We start from the raw sequence: 14,383 nt of genomic DNA on the forward strand, positions 1-14,383 counted from the left end.
TTTAAATAACTTTTTAAAAAAGTTGTCAGAAGAGTGGTATTTTATATTTTTTCATATTTTTCAAATATCTGGCTCAAAAATCTATCTATTAGAAATATTTTAACTGTCTTCTGGGAATATTTTCTTCTCATTGGCAAATTTGAAATGTAACTTTGACACCTCTTTATGATAAATTCATCTGAGCTGTTGCTTTAAAAAAGAGAGGATTTGAGAAGCTCTACCTACGTTTTTGTGGGGAGGAACTTGATGAATATTATGCAGCATTTCCATTGAGTTTGAGGTCATTAAATTCACTAATGACTCACAATCTTTCTGGCCACATCCTTGAAGGCTTGTTTTACTTGTTTATTCCTTAGAGTATAAATGAATGGGTTCAGAAAAGGGGCAACTGAGGTATTGAGCACAGCTACTCCCTTATTGAAAGCAACTCCTTCTTTTGCTGAAGGTCTTACATACATGAAAATACAGCTGCCATAAGAGAGAGAGATGACAATCATGTGGGAAGAACATGTGGAAAAGGCCTTTTTCCTTTGCTGAGCAGAGGGGAGCTTCAGAATGGTCCTGATTATGTTTGTATAGGAGAGAATCACCAGCACCAGGGTAACCACCAAGGTCACTATCGCTGAGATAAATTCAATCATTTCCAGTAGACTTGTGTCTGAGCAGGATATTTCTATGAGTGGTCCATGGTCACAGTAACAATGATTCAGCACGTTGGAGTCACAGAAGTCCAGCTGACTGGTCAGGATGATTGGGGATATGATGATTAGGAATCCACCCAACCAAGAGCAGAGAACCAGCTGGATACAGACCCTTTTGCTCATGATGGTGGTGTAATGCAGGGGTTTGCAGATGGCCACGTAGCGGTCATAGGACATAGCAGCCAGAAGGTAAAACTCTGTGGCCCCGAGGAATATGGCAAAGAAATACTGAGTTAAGCATCCAGCAAAGCTGATGGTTTTATTTCTAAATGAGATGCTGAACAGCAGCCTTGGAGTAAAGGTGGTTGTAAAGAAAATTTCCAAGAAGGAGAAGTTCCGGAGGAAGAAATACATGGGAGTCTGGAGCTGGGAGTCCAGTAATGTGAGTGTGATGATGATCAGATTTCCAATAATGCTGAATATGTAGGTGAGGAAGAGAAGTATAAAAATTACAGCTTGAATCTCTGGAATGTCTGTTAGTCCCAGCAGAATGAACTCTGTCAGAAGAGTTTGGTTTTTCATTTCTTACCTTTGGTGCCTATGAAGGTACAAAGAAAAGAAGTCAATGATGGAGATGGAAGAGGAGCTCAGGAACAATGAGGAGAGGCTGTTTTCCTTGTTGAATAGGATCAAGTGTCTTTTTTCTGTCAATCTGACTCAGATGAGATTTTCTGTTAGATATGAGCTGGTTCCTCATGAGAACTATTTTCTGAAATTCCCATGTAGGAGGATTTTCTCTATGGCTTCCTTTCAGAATTTTTATGTATTTTTCCAAGCCTACCTCTAAACCAATGCTTAAGCTATTATTTTCTCCATTTTCTGTTTTTATTTTCACTTTGAACATACCTCTATTTTGCTCTTGCCTTGTATCCACTAATTAGGCAGTGATGTCTCATTTCCGTCATTCTCTTGGTCTCAGTGGGAGATGAAAATAGGCTAGCTCACAGTTGAGGAATCTTTAGGAGGGAATCAGCAATGCCATTAGAACTGTGGCAACCAAAGATTCTCCAACATCCCTTCTATTTTTTGAATTTGTGGGTCATGATAACTGACATAATGAATCTCCAAATATCTGCTGCCAGTGTCTGCTTTCCCTCAGGTTCCAGTTCTTCTGTCGTAGATGGTTTCAGCAGAGGAAGAGATAGCAACTCTCCAATTCCTGTAATCATTTTTCTTCCAGATCAATGTTTATTAATAAGTATTTAATTTTGCTCTAGCTATAAAGATAAAATTGAAATCAAAAGTTGCAAGCCTCATTTAGAAATTTCTAATGAAGAACTTGAATGAATGGGGGGCTATTTATACCATGCTTTGAGGATTTGAGTAATTATTTTTTATCATATAAATGAGGAGCAGGTTTCTGAGTATTTACATAGCTCTTATAATAAAATTTAACTTAAATCTTAAATTTAAGTTAAATTTTACTTGTAAGTTAAATTTTATTTCTTCTTCCACCTTTCTACCTTTCTTCTTCCAGACATTTCTGTTTCTAAACTTATCTTCTCATACCTCTGTTCAAAAGAGTAGATAACTCTTCTCATGTGAAAGATCAGTTCCTTTCTGACTTTTGAAAACAGAAAAGAGTAACAAGTATTTTTACCCTCTTATAATTTAAAATGTATTTTTACATATGTTGCTTTATTTGGTTATAACCATTATAATAATAATGACTATCATTAATTGAGAACTTATTATATGCCAAACCTTGTCATTATTTTCTTTGATTCCTGTAATAGTCCTTTGAGGTAGGTACTATCTCTATCCCCTTTTTGCAGATAAGGAAACAGGTTTGCAGTGGTTGATCAATTGTTTCAAATCCCACAGCTAGTAAATGTGGAGCCAGGACTCTGACCTAGTGCCTTCTAAATCCATAGTCCACACACCTAATGACCGTGTTGTGCTGATTTCCCATCCTCACCCAGGGGCAGAGTGATTTCGATTGTTATCTCAACCTTACAGATAAGGTACTGTGCATTAATGATACCGTGAGGGGAATAAGGGTGATAATGGCAAAAATGAGACTTAGAAAATTTATGTGATTTGGCCAACAGCACACAGGTAGGAAATTCTTCTAATTCTAAAATACATGCAGACCAAACTGGCTTCTTTATTTAACAAAATTATTAAACACTAATTGCACATTTAAAAATATCTCTGAATATTTTTTACCTCTGCAATGTCTGATTTTTTTCCTTCTAATGTCTTTTTAGTTTCTGCCTTTAAACCAACAACTCCTTCCTATTTTTTTCTCCTTTCTCTGGATTCTAGTGAATTATCTCTTACTCTAGCTGTTCTTTCTCATAACAATCATTCTTCAGAAGTTTTTAGTCTGCTTTGGTTTCCAAATCAGTGAAATGATCCGTCTTACAGCTCTCTCATTCTGCCTCACAAATGGATATTTCTAGGTCTGAATTCTTGTTTCAGCCCCATATCTTTAGCTCTCTATAATACCTTTTGTTTTGGGTGTTTTCCCTTCAAATTAAACTTAATGTGTTAAAATATATCTCAGAATCTTTCTACCCTGTGATAAAACCACTTTAAATCTTCAAATTCTTTGGTAGTTTTTTTTTTGGGGGGGGGTAAAATGTCATTTAGACAAAAAAGAAATTTGCTTTTGAAAATCAGTGACTCAGAAATATTATTAAAATGGCAGTTTCATAATTCCAAGTTTTCTATTAGAAGCCAGTTGAAAAATTTCTGTTATTAATAGAACATTGACCCAAATTTTATTTCCAGAGTATTTAGTCAAATACATCCAAAAGGGGATTTCTAATTTTTCTAGGCAAACTTTTAATTGAAAGATAGTCCTCACATTCACCCTGGAAAACCCATGCTTCAGGCCACTAGCATCTCTGTCCGATTTTGCAGCCATAAGGCTGGGAAAAACTACAGGTATATGTGATAGGTTGTCTCTGACATCACTTTTAGCCTATCTCCTTTTGAAAGATGTAGAAAATCAGTGAATTGGATCCGACAGCTAAGCACTGTCATCTGAGTAAGACAACCTGAACAACGTGTAATTAGCATTTGTGAAGTGATGTATGGAATTCCAAAATAAAAAAAAACACATAACATAAAATTTACTATTTTAACCATTTTAAGTGTACAGTTCGGTAATGTTAAAGTATATTCATATTTTTATGCAACAAATCTTAGGATGTTTCCATCGTGTAAAATTGAAACTCTATACCCACTAAGACACAACTTCCCAATTCCTCTTCCCCCAGCCCTTGGAAACTACCATTCTACTCTCTGTTTCTATGAATTTGACTGTTTTAGATACCTCGAATAAATGGAATCATACAATATTTGTCTTTTTGTAACTGGATTATTTCACTTATTATAATGCTGCCAAGGTTTATACATGTTGTAGCATGTGACAGGATTTCCTTCGTTTTCAAGGCTAGTAATATTCCATTGTATGTATGTAACCATATTTTGTTTATCCATTCATTCAGTGATGGGCATTTTGTTGCTTCCACCTCTTGACTATCATGAATAGTGCTGCTATGAACATGGGTGTACAAATATCTCTTTGAAAACTTCCTTTCAATTCTTTTGAATATATATCCAAGAGCATATATTACTGGATCATATCATAATACTATTTTTAGGGTTTTGAGTAACTATCACATATTTTCCATGGTGGCTGCATTCTATGTGGAATTTTTACATCAAAACGAATATCTGAATATCTGTGATGCAGGATAAATGCAGACAGATGTCTGATTCTAAGATAATAATTAACATAATGATGCATTCTATTCAGGTATTAACTACTTTTCTATTTTATGTGTATATATCATCTTTCCCAAAACAGATGGTAAGTTCTCTTCTTTCCTCTCTTTCTCTCTCTCTTTTTTTGGTGGCTGGCCAATATTGGGATCCAAACCCTTGACCTTGGATTTTTAACACTGTGGTCCTAACCAACTGAGCTAACTGGCCAGCCCCTTTTTGGCAGCTGGCTCGTACAGGGATCTGAACCCTTGAACTTGATGTTATAACTCCTAGCTAGATAATAAGTTCCTTAAGAGCAGGGAGAGGGCAAGAGAATCGACGCTTACAGAATGATTATAGTATTGGTTTTGTGCTGGACTCTTTATTATATATTATTCCTCTTTCTTGGTATTCTTTTATCTGCCAATAACAACAGCAAAATCACACAGAATGGGCAAAATAATATTTGTTAAATAGAGAAAAGAATTAGTGTTCTTTTCTCTCCTACACCCTTTCTTTGTTCCCCATTTGCCACTTTATCATTGGCTATTTATCATATAAATTGTACATTTCCCCTAGGTTTTTAGTCTAGCAACTAAAAGGAAATTTCAAGAGCCAGACTATGGTAAAGGTGCTTAAATATATAACTTAATTTTACCTTTCCCTTTTCTCTTCTACTGATGAATGGTGAGTGAGTCACGTGTTACCTCATCTCTGCTGGGATTTGAAGGGCTGAGAACCAGGCCTCTATCAGCAGGTTGTATTTTGAGATTTTTCTTGTACATAGTTGGTACTCCTCTGTCACCAAATAATACAAATCTGTATTTGCTCTATTTGTCATTGAGGGTGAGGATAATACAATAATTGCATTTTATTTTTTTAGGGTTTTGTTGTTCTATTTTAAAAAAATCGACAGATAAAATTGTATGTATTTAACATGTACAACATGATGTTTTGAAGTATATGTACATTGTGGGATTTACTAAATAATGTCTTAATGTGCGTAAGGCTTGGGCACAGAACTGTCCCTTATGCTCATTTTTCAGGATATTTAGCTATCTGTCACTGATGGAAAGAGAAACCTCAGACATGAAATGATTTCAGGAGGGGCTTTCAGGAACCACTTTAAATTCTCCCCACTGACACTTAGAAAAAAGTGTTCATCTGTACTTGGGCCCCCTCATTCTGTATTCTCTAAGCCTTCTGGATGAGCTGGGCCACTTTCCTTGGGATACAGATGTAGTCTCGCACAGACAATTAGAAAAGGGACTACCAGATTATTAGTCATAATATTCTTTTCCAGAACAGTCAGTGTTTCTCCCAAGAGGCCCCAAACACCAAGGATCCTTTGGGATTCTTCATATTGTTCTGATTTTCTAAGATCCAAGAAATAAAAAAATTCTAAGCCACCCTCCCTGTACCCCTGGGCCATGTCTGAAACACAAGGGATCTGTCTTTCTGTTGCCCCCAAGAATGTCCTAATCCTAGGATTTATAGAATGAGGCCATGTCATCTGTTGACCTGAATGTCCAGGCTTTGGCATTTCCTAATAATTAATTTTTGTCTTTTGGCTAACAGCTCTATGTTATCATTCAAAACTTCACATTCATATTCCACATAAATTCTCTAATAATTCTGCATCAATAATTTTACAGAGCTGTTCATTTTAGCTTTGTTTGTAAATGTAAGAAGTTGGAAACAATTTAAATTTCCATCAGTAGGGAAATGACTAACAATTTTGGCATATCCAAACTACAAAATGCAATAGGCCAATAAAAATGAATGGGAAAGATTTACATGAACTCACTTGGAAAAATGTATTTGATATACTTCTATGTGAATAAAACAAGCTGTTGATCAATAGTGTACTGTATGGTCCCATATGGGCTAAAAAGTTATCCATATCTCTATATCTATCTCATATATTTGTATATATGCTATGAGACTAAGTTTTATGTATACAGTCATAGATCTGGAAACAAATTGTTAACAGTAACAATTTCTGTGGAGTTAGATGGGCAAGTGGGGGACATATGGGAAGCTTTCTCTTTTTACTTTATACCTATACTGTTTAAATGTTATAAAACATACAGTCTATACTGTTTAAGTGTTGTAAAACAAGCATATGTTACTTTTTAATTAAAAAATGAAAAATTACACTTATATGATTTCATGCTCCACAATCACAAAAAGGTAAGATTGATATAACTGTAAGCTGAGAATATACTTACACTTGACTTTCAGGGCAAATACTGTGGAATTTTAACCGTAGATGTCCGTGGGATGAATCACAACTTAGAAGTCAGATGTGGATAGAAGGCTGCATGACATTGAACTTGTTTGCTTTTCCACCTCTACTTGTTGATATAATGATTCACAAATGCTCACAAACTTGTGAAAATTGATAGGAAAAATCCTACTCATTCTGCTACTTAGCAATTTAGCTCTCATTTGCCACTTTTTATTTCCACGTTAATTTAAATGCACCCTGGCCTGTAAGTAATCCGTTGAGGTGTGACTGATTTAAGTTATGCACATAGTAGTGATAATAAAACCCTAAGAGGCACTCTCCTTTCAAAGCCTTATTTCTTTTGTTCCAACTAGTTTGAGCCTGGATATGTGTTTCTTCTCTCATTTTACACCAAGCTGAGTATATTTTAAATGTTCTATTCAGTGGAGACCTCAACATAATCAGCTGAGGAAAGAAATAAAAGATCCCAGGAGAACCACATTCAGAACAAGCTAATGAACCCTGTTTGTTGAGAACTCTCGGACTGAACTTCTAATAGGAGATTGGGGAAGAAATACAGAGATTCTGAGGAAGCTAAAAAGAGAAGAATATCATTATAGTACAAAAACTTTATGGAAATTGCAGTAATAATAATAATGATTAAAAATAATCACAGGAAATAGAATAAGAACATGTTTTTCCAAATTTATTTAAATTGACAGATAAAATTGCATGTATTTATCATGTACAATATGATGTTTTGAAGTGTATATACATTGTTGAATTGTTCAGCTTAGCTAACTAACATCTGCATTACCTCACATAGTTATTTTTGTGGTGAAAATGCTTAACATCACTCTCTACTAGCATTTTTCAAGAGTACAATATGTCATCATTAACTATAGTAATCATGCTGTGCAATAGATCTCTTAAACCTATTTCTCCTATCTACCTGTAATTTTGTAATGTAAGACCCGTACACTAAGCACAAATCCCACACGTCACCAAGACCACGAGACAAGAGATCGCTGCAATCAAGCAAGAGGAGTTTATTTCAGCATGCTGGGTCGCTTTGTCTTCTGGACTTAAGCAGCCCCGAGTTCTTTAACATCAAGGTTTTTATACAGTTTTTTAGACAGTTTTTTTATAACAGGAATAGCTGCTAATTAACTGAGGCACCTTAGGATTTATGGTTAGGCTCAACAGGCTTGCACCCCGATAAGGAGATGATACATTTTTCATTTATCTTCCCTGGTCCAGCCAGGTGTCTTGAAGATAAGGGGGGCTGCTTCAGTCCTTGGGACCAACTGGTTCCTGGAATGTGTGTTTAAGTCTGCCTGACCTCTTCTTGAACTCTTAGAAGCTGCTTTACTTAAAATGCCTTTAGATATGTTTCCCCGTTTTAGCAAGCTTTTGCAGAATTGTGCTGGTTAAAGCTATACTAGCAAATTGTGCAGGTTAGTGTTATATTTTTTTGTCATTTCTATAATCCTACTACAATCTTACAATCCCCCCCCTTTTTTAGTGCGTATTTCAATCATGAAATACTTGTTTCTTGTTGATTTAATTCCCGATATTGTTGTCTTAACATCATAATTTGGACGGTATTAACACAGTCCTTAACAAAAGCTACTAGGCGATTTAAAATGCAAGGGCCAAAAGTTAGAATCAATACTAATATAATTAATGGCCCTCTTAGGGTAGACATGAGGGTCATGAGCCAGGGGGAGGAGTTGAACCATGACTCAAACCACCCCTATTTTTGTTCTCTCTCTCTCTTTCTGTTGGCTAAGCCTTCTCTAATTTTAGCCATGGAGTCTTTAATTACTCCTGAATGATCAATGTAGAAACAACATTCTTCCTGTAATGCAGCGCAGAGCCCACCTTGTTGAAGGAACAAGAGATCTAGCCCCCTTTTGTTTTGCAGGACCACTTCAGAAAGGGAGGTGAGGGACTCTTGTAACTTAGTAATGGAGTTTTCTATTTCTTTAATATCAGCATCTATGGCTGCCTGCAAACTTTGGTAATTCTGATGCTGAATAACTAGAGCTGAGGCTCCTGTTGCTGCCCCAGCTGCTCCCAATCCCAAACCTAGGAGGACAGAGAGCATGATACTCAGGGGCTCTCTTTTAGTCCAGTAGTTTCCATTATTTTTATCCCAATATGATAATACTTCCTCGTAGGGATGCTAAACGAGCCAAGGCAGCAGCTGAACTAAAACACAGAAATCCTGGGTTTCTGTCAGGACCTTTGAGCTAACACTGGGTGTAATTCTGGTAGCGCAAGCCCCCCCCATGGAGGCAACAGATATGTGTCACCTGACCACTTAGTCAAGTGTCTGATTGCACAGCTGGCTGTGTGAGGAGGGGATTTTTCCCACACATGTTCCTTGCCCTGTAACAGGTGACAGAGTGAGTTTGACCTGCCGCTGCTGCCAATGACAGTTGGAGACATCTGATGTTGTTTTAATTCTATTTTTGAAGGCTATTCCTTCATAATATGGGGGGGCAACATCATAACAAAGCCAGCAGGAGTGGGTAGCATTGGGGTTGGTACTATTTAAGACCTTGAAGGCCTCAGAGATTATATGAAATAACCCAGATTGTTCTTGAAGCCTAGGTTTAGGAAGCTCAGGCCTTTTCTTTTGTGGCCTGGCTTTGGACCTTTTAGTGGGAGCTATGGACTCTGGTCAGGTACGCAGGGGTGCTGAAGTAGTCTTTGGTCTGACCACTAGAGGTCTCCCTGGAGCTAAATATTTATTGGGGCCTACGGCGGTGTACTGAATCTCCACCTTAAGTCTGACGGTGAACAATAGCCCATCATCATACCTTTCTTTATAAAATCTTAAACCCCATGTAAATCCTTTGTCCCAACCATTAGCCTTTTTCCCTGCTTCTGTGAAAGACACTCTAAGGGGGTGACACCACCCATTGCAGGTAGGGACTTTTGTCCACCGAAAGTTGTTGCTTCCTGATCGGCCTGCCGACCCTACAGCAGGGGGAGCGGGGTGGGTATAATTAGCAGTTACCTTTATAAAGTCCCAGGAGGATGAAGGATGCCAATAAGTGTCTCCGGTGGTCTCACAGCCCCAATCTTTGCAGAAAACATCTGCTCTGCTCCCACACCGATAGTTTAGTGCTCTGCTACGGTGGAAGGTGCACACATAGGAGGTGAGGGCACTCAGCATACTCCTCCGCTTGGCTGTAGAGCAACCCCCCATGGATCAAGTCCATGGCACTCCGGAGGTGAGGGAATAGAAGGGGGCCTGCGAGCATCAAAGTATCCTTCTAAACCCCAGTTGCCTGGGGCTCCTAAAGCCAGTTTACACACATCTGGAAATAAGTCTGGCCACCAGCCTCCTGTAGTTATTTTAGACTGACTCCAGATCGTATCTCCTGCCCCGTTTACAACATACCAAGTGAAATTTTTAGGAATATGTGGGCTGTCAGCTCCTGTGCTCTGGAAGAGAATGGTTAGGCATAAGAGGTACAAGAGAGTTTTCATCTTATAACAGTCAAGGTGTCCAAACAATTTTCAGTCTTAAGGGATGTTCTTTGGAACTTTGGACTTTCCAGGTGGTGGTGTCCCCCGATCTTTGATCCTCTGGTGGCGCTGGTTTCACGTGTGAGGTACGGATCCAGGCGGAGATTCCGTCCACTTTTACAGCCGTTGGGATTGTTAAAAGCACTAGGTAAGGTCCTTTCCAGTGGGGCTCTAGAGTCTGGGAATAGTGTCATCTCATGTAGACTGTGTCTCCAACCTGGAACCGGTGAGAAACTTCGGGGGTCCCAAGCTCATAGGCGGCCGCCAGTTGTGTCCAAACCTCCTTCTGTACTGCCTGCAGCCCCTTCAACCTGGCATATAAGTCACTGTTACTGTGGCAAGTGGGTTCAAAGGCATTCCCCAGTAAAGTCAAGGGGGCAGAGGCACCATAGAGAATTTCAAAGGGGCTCAGGTTAAACTTGGAAGGAGTGTTCCTAGCTCTAAACAAGGCCAAGGGAAGGAGCACCACCTAGTCCATGCCAGTCTCCATGGTTAATTTAGTCAGAGTCTCTTTTAGAGTTCTGTTCATTCTTTCTACCTGTCCTGAACTCTGGGGTCTGTAAATACAATGTAATTTCCAATCGACCCCCAGATGTCTGGCCACTCCCTGACTTACCTTGGCAACGAAAGCGGGTCCATTGTCAGACCCGATTACCTTGGGCACCCCAAAGCATGGGAAGATTTCTTCCAGGATTTTCTTGACCACGACGGTGGCTGTTTCTTGTTTTGTTGGGAATGCTTCCACCCATCCGGAGAAGGTGTCTATAAAGACTAGGAGATACTTGTAACCATATCTGCCTGGCTTGACTTCAGTAAAATCTACTTCCCAATTTACCCCTGGTCTGTCTCCTCTGAGTCTCTTGCCAGGTCCTGCTGTATTTTTACAGACATTTACTTTTTGACAAGGTACACAGCTTTTAACTATTTGCTCTGCTAATTGCTTTAGCCCTATGATATAATATTCTGTGTTCAGGGCAGTCTGGGCCAGTTTGTTCACTCCCAGATGTGTCCATTGATGCATCTGTTTGATCATGGCATGGGCTTGATCTTGTGGCAAGATAGGCTTGCCTGACGCTGCATGCCAACGCCCTGTTTTCTGATCAAAGTGATTATTAGAGTCCTTTGAGATCATTGCTACGTCCTCAGCTGAGTATTTAAATTTGGGCTTTTCTGGCTCAGGGACGTCAACTAACAAAATAGTCAAGGACCCGTGGGCTGCCGCCCTTGCCTCTGAATCAGCCAAGTTGTTTCCCCTAGTGATGGGGGAATCCCCTTTTTGGTGGCCCGGGCAGTGTACAATACTCACTTTTAGTGGTCTGTGAAGGGCCTTCAACAGGGCTATGATCTCTGCCTTGTTTTTGATTTCTTTCCCTTCAGAAGTTAGCAGACCCCGCTGTTGATATATAGCACCGTGCACATGAGCAGTGGCAAAAGCATACCTGCTGTCCATATAGATGTTGATTCTTTTGCCCTCTCCTAGTTCAAGGGCTTTCATGAGGGTGATGAACTCTGCTTTCTGGGCGGACGTCCCGGCAGGTAAAGTCTGTGCCCATATCAGATTCTGGCCATCTACTATAGCAGCTCCCTGCCTTTCATACTCCTTCCTCCAGAAAACTGCTGCCGCCAGTAAACCAGGTGGCTTCAGCATCCGTCAGAGGCTGATCTGACAAGTCTTTCCGCCATCCATGTGCCTCAGCAAGCACTTGTTGGCAGTTATGAATGGGAGGGTCAAAGTCCGGGTCTGATAACAATGTGGCTGGATTTAAGCTCACTGGTGGAGCAAAAGTAACCTGGTCTGAATTCAGTAAGAGAGTCTGATAGTGAGTCATGTGAGCATTTGTGAGCCAGCAGTCGGGAGGCTGGCGGACAACACTCTCTAAGGCATGAGGCACTGAGATTACTAAATTCTGTCCCATAGTCTATTTATCAGCATCTTTCACTAGGACTGCAACTGCCACTATGATTCTTAGACAAGCTGGCCACCCTGAGGCTACTGGGTCTAATTTCTTGGACAGATATGCCATGGGCCTTTTCCAGGGCCCCAGTGTTTGAGTTAGGACACCCTTTGCAACCCCCTTATTTTCTGCCACATACAGGTGGAAGGGCTTAGTTACGTCAGGGAGTCCCAGAGCCGGTGCAGACATTAAGGCCGTTTTAATGTTATCAAAAGCCTGTTGCTCCTCTTTTCCCCACTTGAAGGGTGGACTGTTTTTAGTGAGGGGATATAATGGGGCTGCCATCTCAGCAAAACCAGGTATCCACAGGCGGCAAAACCCGGCAGTACCTAAAAATTCTCTGACTTGTCTTGGGTTAGAGGGTGGCGGAATGTGAAACACTGTCTCTTTTCTGGCCTCAGACAACCATCTTTTCCCATCTTTAAGAAGGTACCCCAGGTAACTGACCTGTCGCTTGCAGATCTGGGCCTTTTTGGCGGAGGCTCAATATCCCAGCTCTCCTAACTCCATAAGTAGATGTCTTGTTCCTTCCAAACACAGTTCCTCATCGGTCGCTGCCAGGAGGAGGTCATCCACATACTGCAACAAAGTTACCTGTGGGTTAGAGGCCTGGAACATAGTCAAATCTTGGTGGAGGGCCTCATCAAAGATTGTGGGTGAGTTTTTGAATCCTTGAGGCAGGCGGGTCCAAGTGAGTTGCCCTGCTAGGCCAGTCTCTGAATCTCTCCACTCAAAAGCGAAATAATCTTGACTTTTTGCAGTCAGTGGCAAACAGAAGAATGCATCTTTGAGATCCAGTACTGAATACCAGGTCCTGTCTGGAGGTAAAGAACTTAAAAGATTATAGGGATTAGGGACGGTGGCATGGAGATCAACCACACGTTTGTTTACCTCTCAGAGATCTTGGACCGGTCAGTAGTCATTAGTCCCAGGCTTTTGGACCGGCAGCAAGGGCGTGTTCTGGGCTGACTGGCAATTCCGTAGGATTCCCAGCTGGAGCAGATGGGCAATGTGGGGTCAGATGCCTTCACGTGCTTCTAGAGACATTGGGTATTGTCGGACAGCTATAGGACTGGCCTGAGCCTTCAGCTCTACGTGGACGGGGGGCCGGTTTTTAGCCTTCCCTATCCCTGCAGTTTCTGTCCATGCCTGGGGATAGTTTTTTAACCACCAGGCTATCTGTCTAGACTTCTGCCCTTGCTTTTCAAACAATTGGTATTCATCTTCTAACCTGAGGGTTAGTATCTGGAGAGGCTTTCCTTGACGATTTAGCACCCGAGGTCCCTCAGGGTCAAAATAAATTTGAGCACCCATTTTGGTGAGGAGATCTCTTCCCAGCAGTGGGTAGGGGCACTCAGGAATGACTATGAACGAGTGGGATACCCGGCCCATGCCTAGGCCCACTGTTCTTCAGGTAGTCCATGGGTACTCTTTGTATCCTGTGGCCCCTTGTACCCAGTACTTTTTCTCGAGAAGAGGTCCATTTGCTTGCAGCAACACTGAATTTTCAGCTCCAGTATCTACTACGAGATGAGTAGGCTTCCCCTCCACTTTGAGAGTTACCCTGGGTTCGGGGAGGGGACCCGAACCCCGTCCCCCCTAAACACTGTCTTCCTGCAAGGCCAAGACTTTGGGGGCTTGAGGCTCTTTCTTTTTCCTAGGGAAATTTCGAACCCAGTGTCCTCTCTCCTTACAGTATGCACATTGATCCTTCACCAGGGATCCCTTCTTATTGCCTGGCATCATCTTATTGGGCTCCCTAGCCTCCCTAACTACAGTGGCCAGAAGTTTGTGAAAATTTCTCTCTTGGCGCTTTTCTCTCTTTATTTCTTTAGCTTCCTCTGACTCCCTGTTATGATAAACTTTTTCAGCCACCTGCACTAATTCTCTTAATGACTTATCTTGCAACCCTTCAAGCCTCTGCAGTTTCTTCCTGATGTCCCTACTAGACTGGTCAATAAAAGCAACCATCACTGTAGCCTTATGCTCTTCACTACCAGGATCATATGGGGTAAACTGACGGAATGCCTCCATGAGTCTCTCCAGGAATGCTGATGGAGACTCATCGGGCCCCTGAGTTATCTCTCCTACCTTAATCAAATTGGTGGGGCGTTTTGCTGCCCCTCTGAGACCTGCCATTAGAGCCTGGTGATAGACCTTCAGGTGCTCCCTACCTTCTGCCGAGTTGAAGTCCCAGTTTGGTCTGATCAACGGGAACCCTGCATCTATAACATCAG

General features: G+C 40.9%; 1 protein-coding gene across 1 annotated transcript; it reads right to left on the reverse strand.

Annotated features, from left to right (window-relative positions):
• Nucleotides 1-293: 293 nt before the first annotated feature.
• LOC134360700 (olfactory receptor 6C4-like) lies at nt 294-1,223 on the reverse strand. Its single transcript, XM_063075391.1, has one exon. The coding sequence runs from the start codon at nt 1,221-1,223 to the stop codon at nt 294-296; it is 930 nt and encodes a 309-aa protein (XP_062931461.1).
• Nucleotides 1,224-14,383: the final 13,160 nt, after the last annotated feature.

The sequence above is a fragment of the Cynocephalus volans genome, chromosome 12 (assembly GCF_027409185.1).
Source record: "Cynocephalus volans isolate mCynVol1 chromosome 12, mCynVol1.pri, whole genome shotgun sequence".
Taxonomy (NCBI): domain Eukaryota; kingdom Metazoa; phylum Chordata; class Mammalia; order Dermoptera; family Cynocephalidae; genus Cynocephalus; species Cynocephalus volans.

What these genes read in the sequence shown, in the direction of transcription:
- LOC134360700 (XM_063075391.1), bottom strand. Translation starts at nt 1,223, where the DNA reads ATGAAAAACCAAACTCTTCTGACAGAGTTCATTCTGCTGGGACTAACA.